The sequence below is a fragment of the Apiospora marii genome, assembly GCF_038362585.1.
Source record: "Apiospora marii strain CBS 49790 chromosome Unknown utg000011l_segment0_segment0, whole genome shotgun sequence".
In the NCBI taxonomy this organism is placed as follows: Eukaryota; Fungi; Ascomycota; class Sordariomycetes; order Amphisphaeriales; family Apiosporaceae; genus Apiospora; species Apiospora marii.
Genome location: NW_027117382.1, coordinates 3,493,843 through 3,506,184, shown reverse-complemented (window position 1 = coordinate 3,506,184; position 12,342 = coordinate 3,493,843). Strand labels below are relative to the sequence as shown.

At 54.2% G+C, this 12,342-nt stretch overlaps 3 protein-coding genes across 3 annotated transcripts; all 3 read left to right on the top strand.

Moving 5' to 3' along the window:
- Nucleotides 1–84: 84 nt before the first annotated feature.
- On the top strand, nt 85–1,732 carry PG985_014216 (uncharacterized protein; the record flags this gene model as incomplete). The annotated part of the gene is made up of 4 exons (XM_066833982.1): nt 85–319; nt 770–935; nt 1,026–1,440; nt 1,577–1,732. 4 exons carry the CDS (start codon nt 85–87, stop codon nt 1,730–1,732), a joined length of 972 nt encoding a protein of 323 aa, XP_066678722.1.
- Nucleotides 1,733–2,294: 562 nt separating this feature from the next.
- Nucleotides 2,295–2,735, top strand: PG985_014215 (adf-like domain protein; the record flags this gene model as incomplete). Its single annotated transcript, XM_066833981.1, has 1 exon — nt 2,295–2,735. The coding sequence occupies one exon, from the start codon at nt 2,295–2,297 to the stop codon at nt 2,733–2,735; it is 441 nt and encodes a 146-aa protein (XP_066678721.1).
- A 615-nt stretch (nt 2,736–3,350) lies between these two features.
- On the top strand, nt 3,351–4,676 carry PG985_014214 (uncharacterized protein; the record flags this gene model as incomplete). The annotated part of the gene is made up of 3 exons (XM_066833980.1): nt 3,351–3,429; nt 3,629–4,066; nt 4,180–4,676. The coding sequence occupies 3 exons, from the start codon at nt 3,351–3,353 to the stop codon at nt 4,674–4,676; spliced, it is 1,014 nt and encodes a 337-aa protein (XP_066678720.1).
- Nucleotides 4,677–12,342: the final 7,666 nt, after the last annotated feature.

Here is a 12,342-nt window from a genome sequence, read left to right as displayed (position 1 = left end):
TAGGCAATCTGCTACGTTTCACTCGGTCGGAATACAACGCCCCGCAGAAGGACTGGATTTGTGCGTCCCGTGTCCCTCGCAAATATGGCTTCGCCGATGCTGTCTTCCGAATTCCACGCCGCTGTCGGGGCTCCGGTGCTGTCGTCCCGGCCCCAGAGGCGGAACCGAGGAGGATCCGGGGGCGAGGGGTTGAGTGGCCAGGTCAAGGCGATGGCGCAGCAGGCGGACAAGAGAATGAGTCCGAGGTCGAAGCCTGTCAGGAGAGCCAGGAGTTCTGGCACTGAGGAAGACTTGGTGTTGTTGGAGTGGGATGCAATCTGTAGGTGCTCTTCGCTTGATTCGAGTACAGAGTTATGAAGAGAACCATAGTTGAAAATTATCCTGGGCACTGGGAGCTAACACATGTGTGCAGCACCTTGGCGACAGTGAGTACTTGCTTACTCTATATTTACTTCTTCTTTCCCCTTTCTTGCCAAGAAAGCCATCGTGTTTCCAGGGTTGGTTGGAGAGTTATCGCCTGACAACTGTATTAGGGAAGGAAGTGAGCATATCCGGACTGGATACAGGTTCGTCATGCCATCAGCCCTCTCTTACCACGTTTTGGGGGCAGTTACTGATCTCGGGGGTGTAGACGAGAAACAGCATCGTGGAAGGACTGCTTGCGGAGTTGGACCTACCTACATAACGAGACGGGTATGTGTGACGATAAGTTGGTCTTCCCGTGGCATGCTGATTGACTGATGCATATGGCGCTACGTACTTCTTACAGTGAGCATCTTCTCGCACGTCTTGGGCGCGCTTCTGTTCCTGTCGCTCCCGTACCACGTCTTCAGCACCGAGATCCCGCCCCGATACGCGGTGGCTACTCGGACCGACATCGTGGTGTGCAGTATCTACTTTGGCGGGGTGGCCATCTGTTTTATACTATCGACAATGTAAGAAACCCCCCTTAAGCATATTGGCTTCCGCCGAGAATAGGTGGGATGATAGTGAAATATCATACATGTTGACACATGCGTTCACAGATTCCACACCTTCATGTCCCACAGCCCAACCGTCTACGCCCGAGGCATGCAGCTCGACTTCCAGGGCATCCTGCTGCTAATGTGGGGATCGACGGTGCCGCTGGCCTACTACCACTTCGGCGAAGCGTGCCGCTATACGCACACATTGGCCGCCGCGACGACCTACGGCGTCGTGACCACCGCGCTCGCGATGCTGTGCTCGCTCGCCACGTTCCACCCGGGCATCGGCGGGCCGCGCCTGGGCCACGCGCGCGCCGTCCTGTTCGCGGCCTTTGGGGCGGGCTCGTTCCTGGTCCCCGTCGGGCACGGCGTCTGGGCGTACGGGTGGGCCGAGCAGAGCCGGCGGCTGGGGCTGCCGTGGATCGGGCTCACGGCCTTGTGCAATGGGGTCGGGGTGGTTTTGTATGCGTTCAAGGTACGTATTTGCACGCTGCTGCGTGTGGTGAAGACTGTGTGGTGGTGGGGGTAATGAACGTGTTCTACTACACAGTATCTCATTTACCTTGTGGGGGCACATTTGATTGCTGACACTGACTGGTTGACCGTGACAGATACCCGAGAAATGGTGGCCCAAGGTCTTTGACATCTTCGGGGCAAGCCATCAGATCATGCACATCATGGTGGTTTTCGCGGCGCTGGCGTATAGCCGGGCAGTGTTGGCAGCATTCGATTACAGGCACAGCGGGAGGGGCATGGATGTTTGCTAGATAGGGGTGCATTACTTAATTAGGTACTTGGAGCTAAATGTTCTTGGAGCCTTGGGGAGCCCAAGACACAGGGTTTTCTCACACAGATTGACTAGAGTCAAACACAGCAGCGCGACATTCCAGGCACGCATTTCGCATGGCAAAGTGTCGTTAATGTAAGCAATTTCCAAGATGTTGAGGAGCGACGAGTCAGCAGTAGCGGTGACTGGGTGTTCGTGCTAGCTTCGGGCCAGGTGGCGCCACTTGCGAAAGCTGCTAGGGGGAGGACCTGACAGGACCCCTAATGCATGAGATGAGACCCCAGCAGGGGCCGAAACTCCAGTTAGTAGGCCAGCATAGTCTCAAGTTCTTGGCCTGTCGTGTGCGCTCCCTCCCTATTCCGCCAGAAAACCTCGCAGCCCTTACTTTTGTAGCGATTGGAAGCGCCAGCAACACACATCTACTGTCTCTCTCTACCTTCTCTCGATATCTATCGGACCACAACCTAGCTACCTCCCCGCAACTCCCCGACTTTCGACCGATCCCGAACCCACATATATATATATACCTATACCTAGACACCATGTCGTGCGTCAACCTGGACGAGGTGAAGGCGGCGTACGAGTCGGTGCGCTCCGACAAGGAAGAGACCAACTGGGTCCTGCTGTCGTACGCGGCGGCCAAGGGCGACAAGCTGGCGCTGACGGCGACGGGCTCGGGCGGGCTCGAGGAGCTGGCCGAGCAGCTCGACGAGGGGCAGGCGCAGTACGCGTACGCGCGCATCGAGTACGCCAACGACAGCGAGTCGAAGCGGGTCAAGTTCATCTTCGTCGTGTGGATCGGCGAGAACACAAAGGTCATGCGCAAGGCCGGCGTCAGCATCCACGCCGGCCACGTCAAGGACATCTTCGCCCACCACAGCATCCAGGTCACGGCCAGCCACAAGACCGACCTGAAGGAGGAGAGCATCGTCAAGCGGTTGCGCGCGGCCGGCGGGGCCGATTACAACGGCGGTCGCGGCTGAAGGGGGAAAAATAGAAGATAAAAGAGGCAACACGAAAATGCGATCGATTAGTAGAAACGATTAAGAGCGGGGGAAGGGAGACCAGCAAGCGAAGAGAGCGGGCTGCATTTTGAGATGAATCAATGGAATACATAACTTATACCTGGATAAAAGAAGGCGTCGGCTCGATACAATTACAGCAAACAACACCATCAATGGGTTTCTTGGATACACACGGTTCGAATTGGGTATTGCAGGATAGAGATTCACGGCATCTATTTTAGAGGACAATCAATTGAAGTATTCCCAGTGCAACCTCCAACTTGCACCCTGGTTTGCTGCTTGCAACAGCAGAGTTCCAAACAGAGACGTGTGCAGCAGCAGCGTTCAATCAAATGCCACATGCCGCCCGTCTGCCGTCCCGCGCCTCCCTCATGTTGCTGGTCCCCTGTTTCTGGCTCCCCTGTACAACCTAAGGTACTTAGAATTACAGTGGTTTTTAGTCATCAATCAGGGTTCGGCGATCACTAAAAGGAATGGTGGGGTTAGACCTGTGCAGCCTCAACCATCAAGCCATGTGTGCCCCTCCATCAACTTGTGCAATCCCAACATCAGCAAACAAAACAACCAGAGACAATGGATATCTCTAATCCACGGCGCATATTGGCCGTCTCGCTAGAAGACGATGCAATACACCTAAGCAGGGTCGTCAAAGGTAGGCAACTTCAATCCGGATTTTTCTTCTCTTTTCCGTTTGCCGCTAGATCCAGTAGCGGTTGGATGTGGAGCACGTAGCTGTACCAGCCAGCCGGCTCCTCCAGTGCCACCAGCTGGCAGATATGCCATACGCCCCCGTTAGATGGTCGGGATACCACACGTCAACCAGGAGCTACTCAACTAACATGCCACAATAGACCTGACCGGCTCGGCGCCCGAGACGGCGTCCACGACCCTAGCCGGGGCCTCCCACACCCTGTCGCTCAAGACAACCTACTACACGGCCGAGGTGCCCATCTGGCTGGACCTCATCGCGGACCCGTCCGAGTGGTCCGCCTCGTTCCTGTCCGCCGAGGCCAAGGAGGTGCTGCAGGTCCTCGGCGGCCTCGTCGTCGTCTTCCCGCTGCCGCTGAAGACCGGCTCGGACGAGGCCAAGGCCGCGCGGGCGCTCGTCGAGCACGTCGGCCAGGTCGTCCAGAAGGGGCTCGGCGGCTGGGCGTGGGACGGCGTCGGGCTGTGCGTCGGCGTCGGCGAGATCGACGACGTGGACGAGTGGGACGGGTGCGCCGCCGAGTGCGGGCTCGAGTTCGTCCAGGTGCGGGCCAAGGGCACCGAGGCGAGGAACGAGTTTGGCGGTATGTGTGACTTTTCCCCTTTTTCTCCTTTTCCTCGCCCACAGAAACCTATCTTCTTGACGTTGTGTATGCCATCATGACACTGGCTGATATGTTCTTTTTAACATAAACAGAGAAGACGGGCATCTCCCGCGCGAAGGAGGCCTTGGAAGCCAACGAGTGGGATCAAGTAGGGGACGATGATCTCGGCTCTGAGTTTGGGGATTTCGAAGCAGCCCTGGACGAGGACGGCGAGGGCAGCAAGGACGCGGACCTGGACCCCGAGAGCCTGGACTTCGGCTTCGATCGGGAGGACTTCCAAGGCCTGAAGAAGGCCATTTGGAGCGCGGGGGCAGAAGGCGGTGATGAAGACGGGGAGGGCTTCATGGACGGGGAACTGCCCAGCCAACAAGAGAAAGAGAAGAAGAAGCAAGGGCCGGAAGAAGTGGACACTAGTAGCAACGGCGCCAGTAAGGAGGGAGCTGATAAGTTAGATGAGGCCGAGGTCCAGAAGTTGGAAGGGATGATGCGCAAGCTCCAGGCGGTAAGGGATATGAGTGCGGGCTTGCCCGAGGACCAGCGCAAACGCATGGCGGCCAAGGCGGTCGGCGAGGTCATGAAAGATCTCTGAGCAAACCTGCTTAATAACGGAAAATAAAATGAATTGGCATACGACCATGGTCCGATGGTTGCTATTTTTACGACCGTTGTTGGAGATATATGATTGTGAGATAAACGATGCCTGGGGATAAGGCTGGAATGGCACAATCCAAGTCGGCAAGGCCATCTCTAGCTGCACGAAACTAGATATATGCTCTATACGAGAAAACATGCCGGAATACGGGTTCTCCTGCGAGCCTTGTCATTGTCGTTTGCGATGGTCTTTCCTACTAAGCAGACGTCGCGTCAACTTGATAGCATCACGACGCAACACTGCCGACCAAAGGGAGATATCATGTTTAGATAATACAGAAATAGCCATGGACTTTTAATCTATGTCGCGTCATAGCTTTCAATTGTTTATATCTTATATTACTATTGAGCTACATTTGCCACGCCATAGCCTATCCTATAAATGTATATTAATTCGGTTGGTGTGATGGTGTTTGATGTAGTGGACTTCGTGTTGGGTTGTGCAGTTCGAACCAAGCTGTCCTTCCGCCCAACGAATCTTCTTTTGATAGACTATGGCGCCGGCAAGAAACGATCAGAGAGATCAAGGTATGTCGAGCTTGAAATGAACAATTCCACTCCATAGTAATAGCATGGTTACGAGAAGTCCATACGCTTCGCAAAGAGGCGAGCCTCATATACTCTTTCAACCAATATCGCTCCAGCTCTAGATATGGCCAACACGGCACGTGATATCAATTAGAATATCAATTGGAGGTTGCCACTCATATAATAACTAAATCGACCTAACTGGTTTCGTATAAGAATGCTGCGTAGGTATAACGAGAAGTACGAACGATGGTTTCCGTCCAACGGCACTTCACCGCTCTTGCTACGACTTGATCTTCACCCCTCTCTACCAAAACCAGGCTTTGAACTGATGCTCTGAGTATGCAGCCGCATGCCGCGTGCCATGTAGTTATCGCTACTGCTGAACACCGGGCCATTGTCCCGGAACATGCACTTCTGGCTCCGCCGCCGGTCACCCGGTCCGCCCACCGCCCAACAAAACGCATCTACCACAGCCCCTATGACAAGGGAGGGATACGCCAAATTGTGGCGAACCCAACAGACCAGACCGGCTCTTCTTCTTCCCCTCCTTACCCCTTGCAGCGTATTCCAGAGGTCGAAGGCAAGGAGGTTTTGAGCCGAGACGCGATTACGATTCCTTGTTCGCCGACAGGGCGAAGCACGTACTATTCGTCTCACTCCAATCGATCGGCCACATATGGAGCCAGTAGTAAGTATACTAAGCATCATCTTCACATCCTCATACACTTGGAGTCAAGGGGCAACGAGACCATGGGTTCGTTTCGTACGCAGTGAAGTTCTCTAGCTAGGTCTCATGATATGGACAGGCGCGGTAAACCCCAGCTTGCCAGCAGCCATCTTGTTTGAGTCGGGAGTCGAGGCCTCCAACAGCCCCCCTCTCGTCGATGGACCCTAATCAACGGACTACTCCGCTCGTCGCAGAGAGATAACAGGACCTTATTTCCTCTGCCCATCGTGGGCTCCATGATGAAGGCGCGGGGGGAGAGTAAGAGAATAGGCCGATCGGTCGGTCGGTAGCCAGACAGACGGCAACGCGCGTAATCTCCCATGCCGGGTCCGTTGTTGATACTCTACTTGAAAACCAGCGCAGCATCCGCATCCACAGCGGGAAGCACCGCCGCACGCCCCAAACCGGCGTGTTTCGCGGGAGCGACAAAGGGAACCGTTCACGGGGTAAATCGTGTGGGAGGCCAGATCCGCGCAAGTATGGGAAAGAGCCTCATCCAGAGTGCCCTCAACCCCGTGTGTATCCAAACCAGATAGGAATGCCGATCGGTAGGATGATCAGCAGGCCGCAGACAGGCCGCGGAATCAAGACCCTTTCGCTGCTGTTCTTGCGTGCGTGTGTACAAGTATGTGTGTTGTCCAAAGGTGGTGTTGCGGGATAAAACCCACCTATAAGTCGGCCTCGCTATAGCAACAAGCTGTTTCACATAATCCCTCGCTAACGCCTGGGCCTGCACAGCAGCAAAAAGAAAAGGAAACGACACAGCCCGAGCTCTATCCTCAATCCATCTTCACCCACCGACATGCTTCCCGGTGGGCTCGCTATACGGCTCCCGAAGTAGTATGCAATGCGCCGGTGGGCTTTCTCGAAGAGGGGTGCCCATGCCTCGAGAGCGATGCATGATGGATCTGCTGGCGAGAACGTGTTTCTATACCCACATCTGGCGTTCTATACAATAAACTTCACGGGGATGATCCTGTGAAGCACATGGCCGTCCAGTTGGTTCTGACCGTTGAGGTGGCAGCACGCCTTCTGGCCGCTATCATCGACATCAGATGAACATGCCGGTGCCGATCCGCCGCCAAAGTGACGCAGCGCTTGTACATGTTCCAGAACGATGTTAGATTTCATCTTGAATGCAACCGCAGGCGGCCCCTCAAAAAACCGCTGACGGCCCATGCCTGGTAAGGCGGATCTGTACTTGTCACAAAAGAGCGTTCCACTCGGAAGGCTACCTTCTGATTCATTAGAGGTTTTGGGTAACAATAGACAGACAACGAACGTGTGACACGAGGTGGTCACCCTCACCTCCCTCGCCAAAGGGCAAAATGTCCAGCCCCTCAGCTCTCCGAGCTGTCAGAAAGTGACGGCCAAGGCCAAGCCCGGGAGCGTGCCAGCTTGCGCCGCCTGTACCTGCATTTTCTTTCTTCTTCCTCCCGTGGACGAGTCGTGCCCATGGCCGGGACGGGCTTGGCAGGGCCAATAACAATGCCTGCTATAGCTCTCCCTGCGGAGGATGCCTGATGCCGTTGAAATCGGCAAGCCACGATGAATCCTACGCACAGGGCTCGGTTAGTAAACCCACACTGTTTGCGCGTCGTGTCCCATCTCATACGGTCGTACGGGAAGCAGGTGGTCAGCAATACATCTTGCCATTCTGGTCACGTAGCGGAGTTGAACCGACAAAAACGGCTCTTTTCTGCATGATGTCTGTATGCAGTACGATGGTAAGGCATAATAGTCAAAAACCAATATGTGCGGGCTTTTGATGGGAGACTTCCCCATTGCTCGGTTAAGTGCGAATATTGATTACGGTACAAACGGAGCGGCAGATCATGAGCAATGTGTGCAGCGGTTTGTCGCCCCAGCAGGTTGCATCCAAAAACCACCAGTGAGATCCCAAGGCCGATAGCAAGCAAGCTTGTCGCCGATCGTATCATGCAGGTACATAGGGGACGTGCATGCCGCTATACGGCCATTGGCCCCGGGCCTCCTTAGCATTCATGCCGCCTGGATTCAGTGGCACCGGGCCTTGTAAGCGCATGAAACCACCACTTAACAGCTCCAATGCAGCTGAACTGCACGCCAGGCGCGCAGAGGGTGTAAGCTGATCACTCGAAGGAAGCAGCCCTGGGGGTCGGGCGCCGCGATGAGAGGCTTTTCATTTATTTTCGGAAGGTGACGTGCAAAGATAGAGAAAGGGGCAATGTTGTCAGATGTTTGCGCCCACGTCGCGTTTCTGGCCAATGGCGCTCACAAACTCAATTCAAGGGATTCAGCCAGCGGAAGAAACTCCAAACAGAATCGAATCCCGCAGACTGCATACCGCATACCGCAGGGGAACCGGGGTCATCCACTGGAGAGTGAACGAGCCATTGAACAAGACAGTAGCAGCTATGAACGAATCCGTGCTGTCTTCTGTCTCTGGCCTCCGTGATCTGGAGGGGATGGTCGCTGTCTTGGAGGGGAATGGATTTGAGTTCAGTCGTGTTTCTGGGGGACTTGACGGACAGTTAAACTTTTCAATAATCAATGATTGAGAGACCGAACTGTGTGCAGATGAAACCTGGCTAAGCAAAGGCAATTGCCACCTGACAGTAGGACCAATTTCCACCGTACAAACTGTAATGGCATCATGCCAGGCCAAGCCAACGGTTTCTGAGGGCATGGCTAGAATGCAATGCACAAGATCCAGTCCAGCTCCCTCTGATTTTGAGTCGGTGGCTTGAAGACAGACAGACAGCATGGTTGAAGATGGTACTGTGGAGTGAAGAACATCCATGGGAACTGAACCCACTTACCGATTCAGGTCCAGTGCGCGTGGCCCTTTTTCTTCCTCGGTCGCGTTGGAACTTGTGTATGCACTAGCGACTAGCATGGCTACATGGGGGCCCAATCCAGGCACGCACTGTGATGATCAGCGCTGATGCTACTGTACGTACCGAACAAGCCACCCCGGGTCACGCAACGGTCATCCATCCCCGTTCGACCCGTATAACTGCAATCAATGCCTGTTGCTGCTGTGAGTTCGTGGAGTCGCGCATTGATGCTGCTTTACGGACTTCCCGATTTCGACAGGCATGCGAATAGGGAAACTGGAAGGAAATTATAGGGAAGAACAGAAGAACATTATGTCCGAAGGGCGGCTGGGGTCGCGGAGGCATTCTTGGGGGGGGGGGGGCGATTGCATCGGCTTCTTGAGGAACTGAAGGCACGTAGGCAGGTAGCGTGGTGATCTGCGTGCCACTGAAGGAAAGATCTGAACCCATGAGGTAAACAAGTTTGCCGGTTTCACAGTCACAATCAGGAACGACAGCGATCCTATCAAGTCGACTAAGGGCTGAGGGCTTCGCTGACTGCTAGTCGTGGCTGTGCCAGGTATTCAAGGAGAGCGAGTTGCCTTTAAACCCATAACCTTATCTTTGATGTACAGTACCCCATCTGTGTCGCTCGCTTGGGCCTGTTGGCATTAAAACGACGGCTGTCGACAGGGCAAGCCACAACACGACAGCGCCAAAGGTAATTGATTCACGGGGAAGCCAGCCACAAGGACTGGAAGCAAGGTACCATCATGTTGGCAGTGTTGCATTGTCGGTTCGAAAGAGGCGGCGGGTTTAGGCTAACCGCATGCCGGCTTGGGTTGGGCGACAATGTTACTGCCGATTTTTTTTTTCCATCTAGGTATTCCTGCATACGCGCGAATATCGCCTGGTAAGGCAAGGGGTGATGAACGATGGGGGGCAATCGGAAAGGGTTTGCGCCCCGATGGGCTGTCCAATTGCTGTCCGTCAGAATGAACCGCAGGTTCACGATGGACAGATATCTGGACGTATGCGGGCTGTGCTTGGCGTAGTCGCCTGCGGATCAACTGCACTTGTGCTTGCGCTGTTGGACAAGGTCGCATCGCTCGACGTCTTAAAACAGAATGACGCGGATGGGGAGGGAGTGATTTAATACAGTGCGAGTTAAAGGGTGGTTCTTTCGGATGACTACTGCAGGAACGATATGCAAAAAAATAGTAGTGTAAAGCAGGCACAGGGGTTCGATGGTAGGCAGTGGGCAGATCCAGAAGGAAGGTGGGGGCATCAATGGAAAACCGTCAAGGCTGCGAGGGCAAGCACGGGAGAGAGAAGCTGCCTCGCAGTCACGCAACACAAACTGCCAGGTCCCGGTCTACAAAGTTACAAGTGACAGGTCGTCCCTTCTTTGTAGGCCAACGCAGTTTTAAGAGGGAAGAAAAAAAAAAAAACCAAATGAAAAAACTACAAGGCGCAATATGCCGTGACTTCCATTTTGACGGGCTCTGAATCGAAGCAGGGGCTGAAGCCGGTTTCTGCATTGGGGTCCTTCCGTCCTGGCCCTAGAGAATGGATGAGGTTCGCTCAAATATGCTTTCTGTGCCCCTGGCAGCCTGGTCTCGATTGCATCGTGGCCCCGAGCCCGAACGACTCCGAGCTTAGTGGCTGCATTGAAGTGGTCTCAAAATATGATATGTACCGGCAATTGGCCGATAGCTCAACGTCGACGCGACGAAAAGGAGACCGATGGATAGCCTGGCTACTTGGGGACTTGGCTGAGCGTGCACTGTACAAATGTAGTGCTGGCATCAGTAGGGCATAAAATACGGCTTATGTACGCTTGGGCTCACTGGCGTTCAAGTGGATTTGAGACCCTGGGAAGATCCGGCATGTTTATGACGATATTATCACGTTCTGGGCCTGAGTAAGGAAGTAGGACACACCTAGTGTCATCACCAAGAGGCCATTTTGGTTTGATGCTGGCTCACAAAAGTCTCGGTACAAGGGAAACAAGACGACGGGTATGGATATGGACGGGAGGAAGGGGTGGCTTCGTAGCCCAGCCCAATGCATCCTTATATGATATGCACGAAGTTTGGGGTTGGCTTGTCCTGAAAGATAGGATGCTTGGGTGTCAGGGTATGTAAGCCGGCTAGGTAGGCAGGCACACAGTTTGGAGGAAAACCCCTTTTCTGACGATTTAGCACACGGAGCTTGGGGAGTTGCGAACGATCGAAAGAAGGCACAGAAACCAAAGTCAAGCCATGGAAGCCTTTCCCAATAGCAGGGCTCCGGAGCAGGGGGTGGGACAGGGGGGCGGAGCATGCATTTATCAACCATCCAAACTGAGGTTAGTGACTTGCCTCTGTTCTGATTGGTGCTTGACACCGCGCTTGAACTCGGCCACGCGCCAGGCCAGCAGACCCCGACCGTGGCACACACGCACACACGCATCCCAAAAAGGGAAAGAATTATTCTAGCCTCGAATCATTCAACCAGCGATGGGGGTCGGGCTTCTGGGACGGGGATGGGCATGTCAGGGGCCAGTAGTCAGTCAGCAGTGCCTCTCATTCCTCCTTTTGTCTACATACTCCATGTCAATCAAGCCCATCGCAGACACGTCCGCACCCGCCGCCGACTACTACGCCTTCATATTACGTGTAAAGATAGACAGTACAGTGCCAGGCTACTGTATGTTCGATCCTATCGTTGTCATCGCCAAGCCAGTCCGTCTAGATGCGCGTACATGGAGAGAGCTAGCCCGAGACGAGACAGGCTGACAGACCCAGCTTGTTGTCGAGGATGCAATGCGTCTTGCGGAAGACAATCGGGTCGAATTGATTTCTGGATAAGAGGGAAGAAGAAAGAAAGAAACCGGAAACTCAATTGCAATTACGCAAGTGACAGGAATTGAACGAAATCAACCAATGCCACAAAAAATATTCTCGATTTTCCCGTTTGCCTTTCCAAGCCGGTGCAAGCAAACCATTTGCTCGCAGCTCATCCGATCTCATGCCATGCCATCCCATCTCATCCCAACCCCATCCCACTACCGTTACCACCATGTCCCCTCCAAAAGCCTTCCCTTCGCATCCTCCCGGGTACCCGCAGCATCCGTGCAGAACTTCACGACCGATGTTCAAGACATGTCGCTCAATCAGGCCAGCCCATCCTGACATCGTTCTCTCCGTCGGACACTGTACTATGCCTACCTAGCCTTATGCGTGTGTGCGTGCGTGCAATCCCGCATAGCTAGCCAGCAGTCTGGCATACCTGCATACCCTCTCTCTACCTGTCTCGGCAGTCATGTCAATGCGTCCGTTTCGAGAGAGAGTTGTTTGTCGTTGCAAGGGCTATCCTATGTATCTATGATTTTCCTGGTTGGCAATGGGCTCTGCTCTCTGGACGGACTGGAGATCGTAGCAGCAAACATGACCTGTCTCAAGGATGCTGACCCGACAGGACAGAGCATGACTCCCCTTTTTTATCGAGGCCAGGAGTCATGAGACGGGTCAGTCAATGTGGAGGATGAATCATTCGCAGCAAAT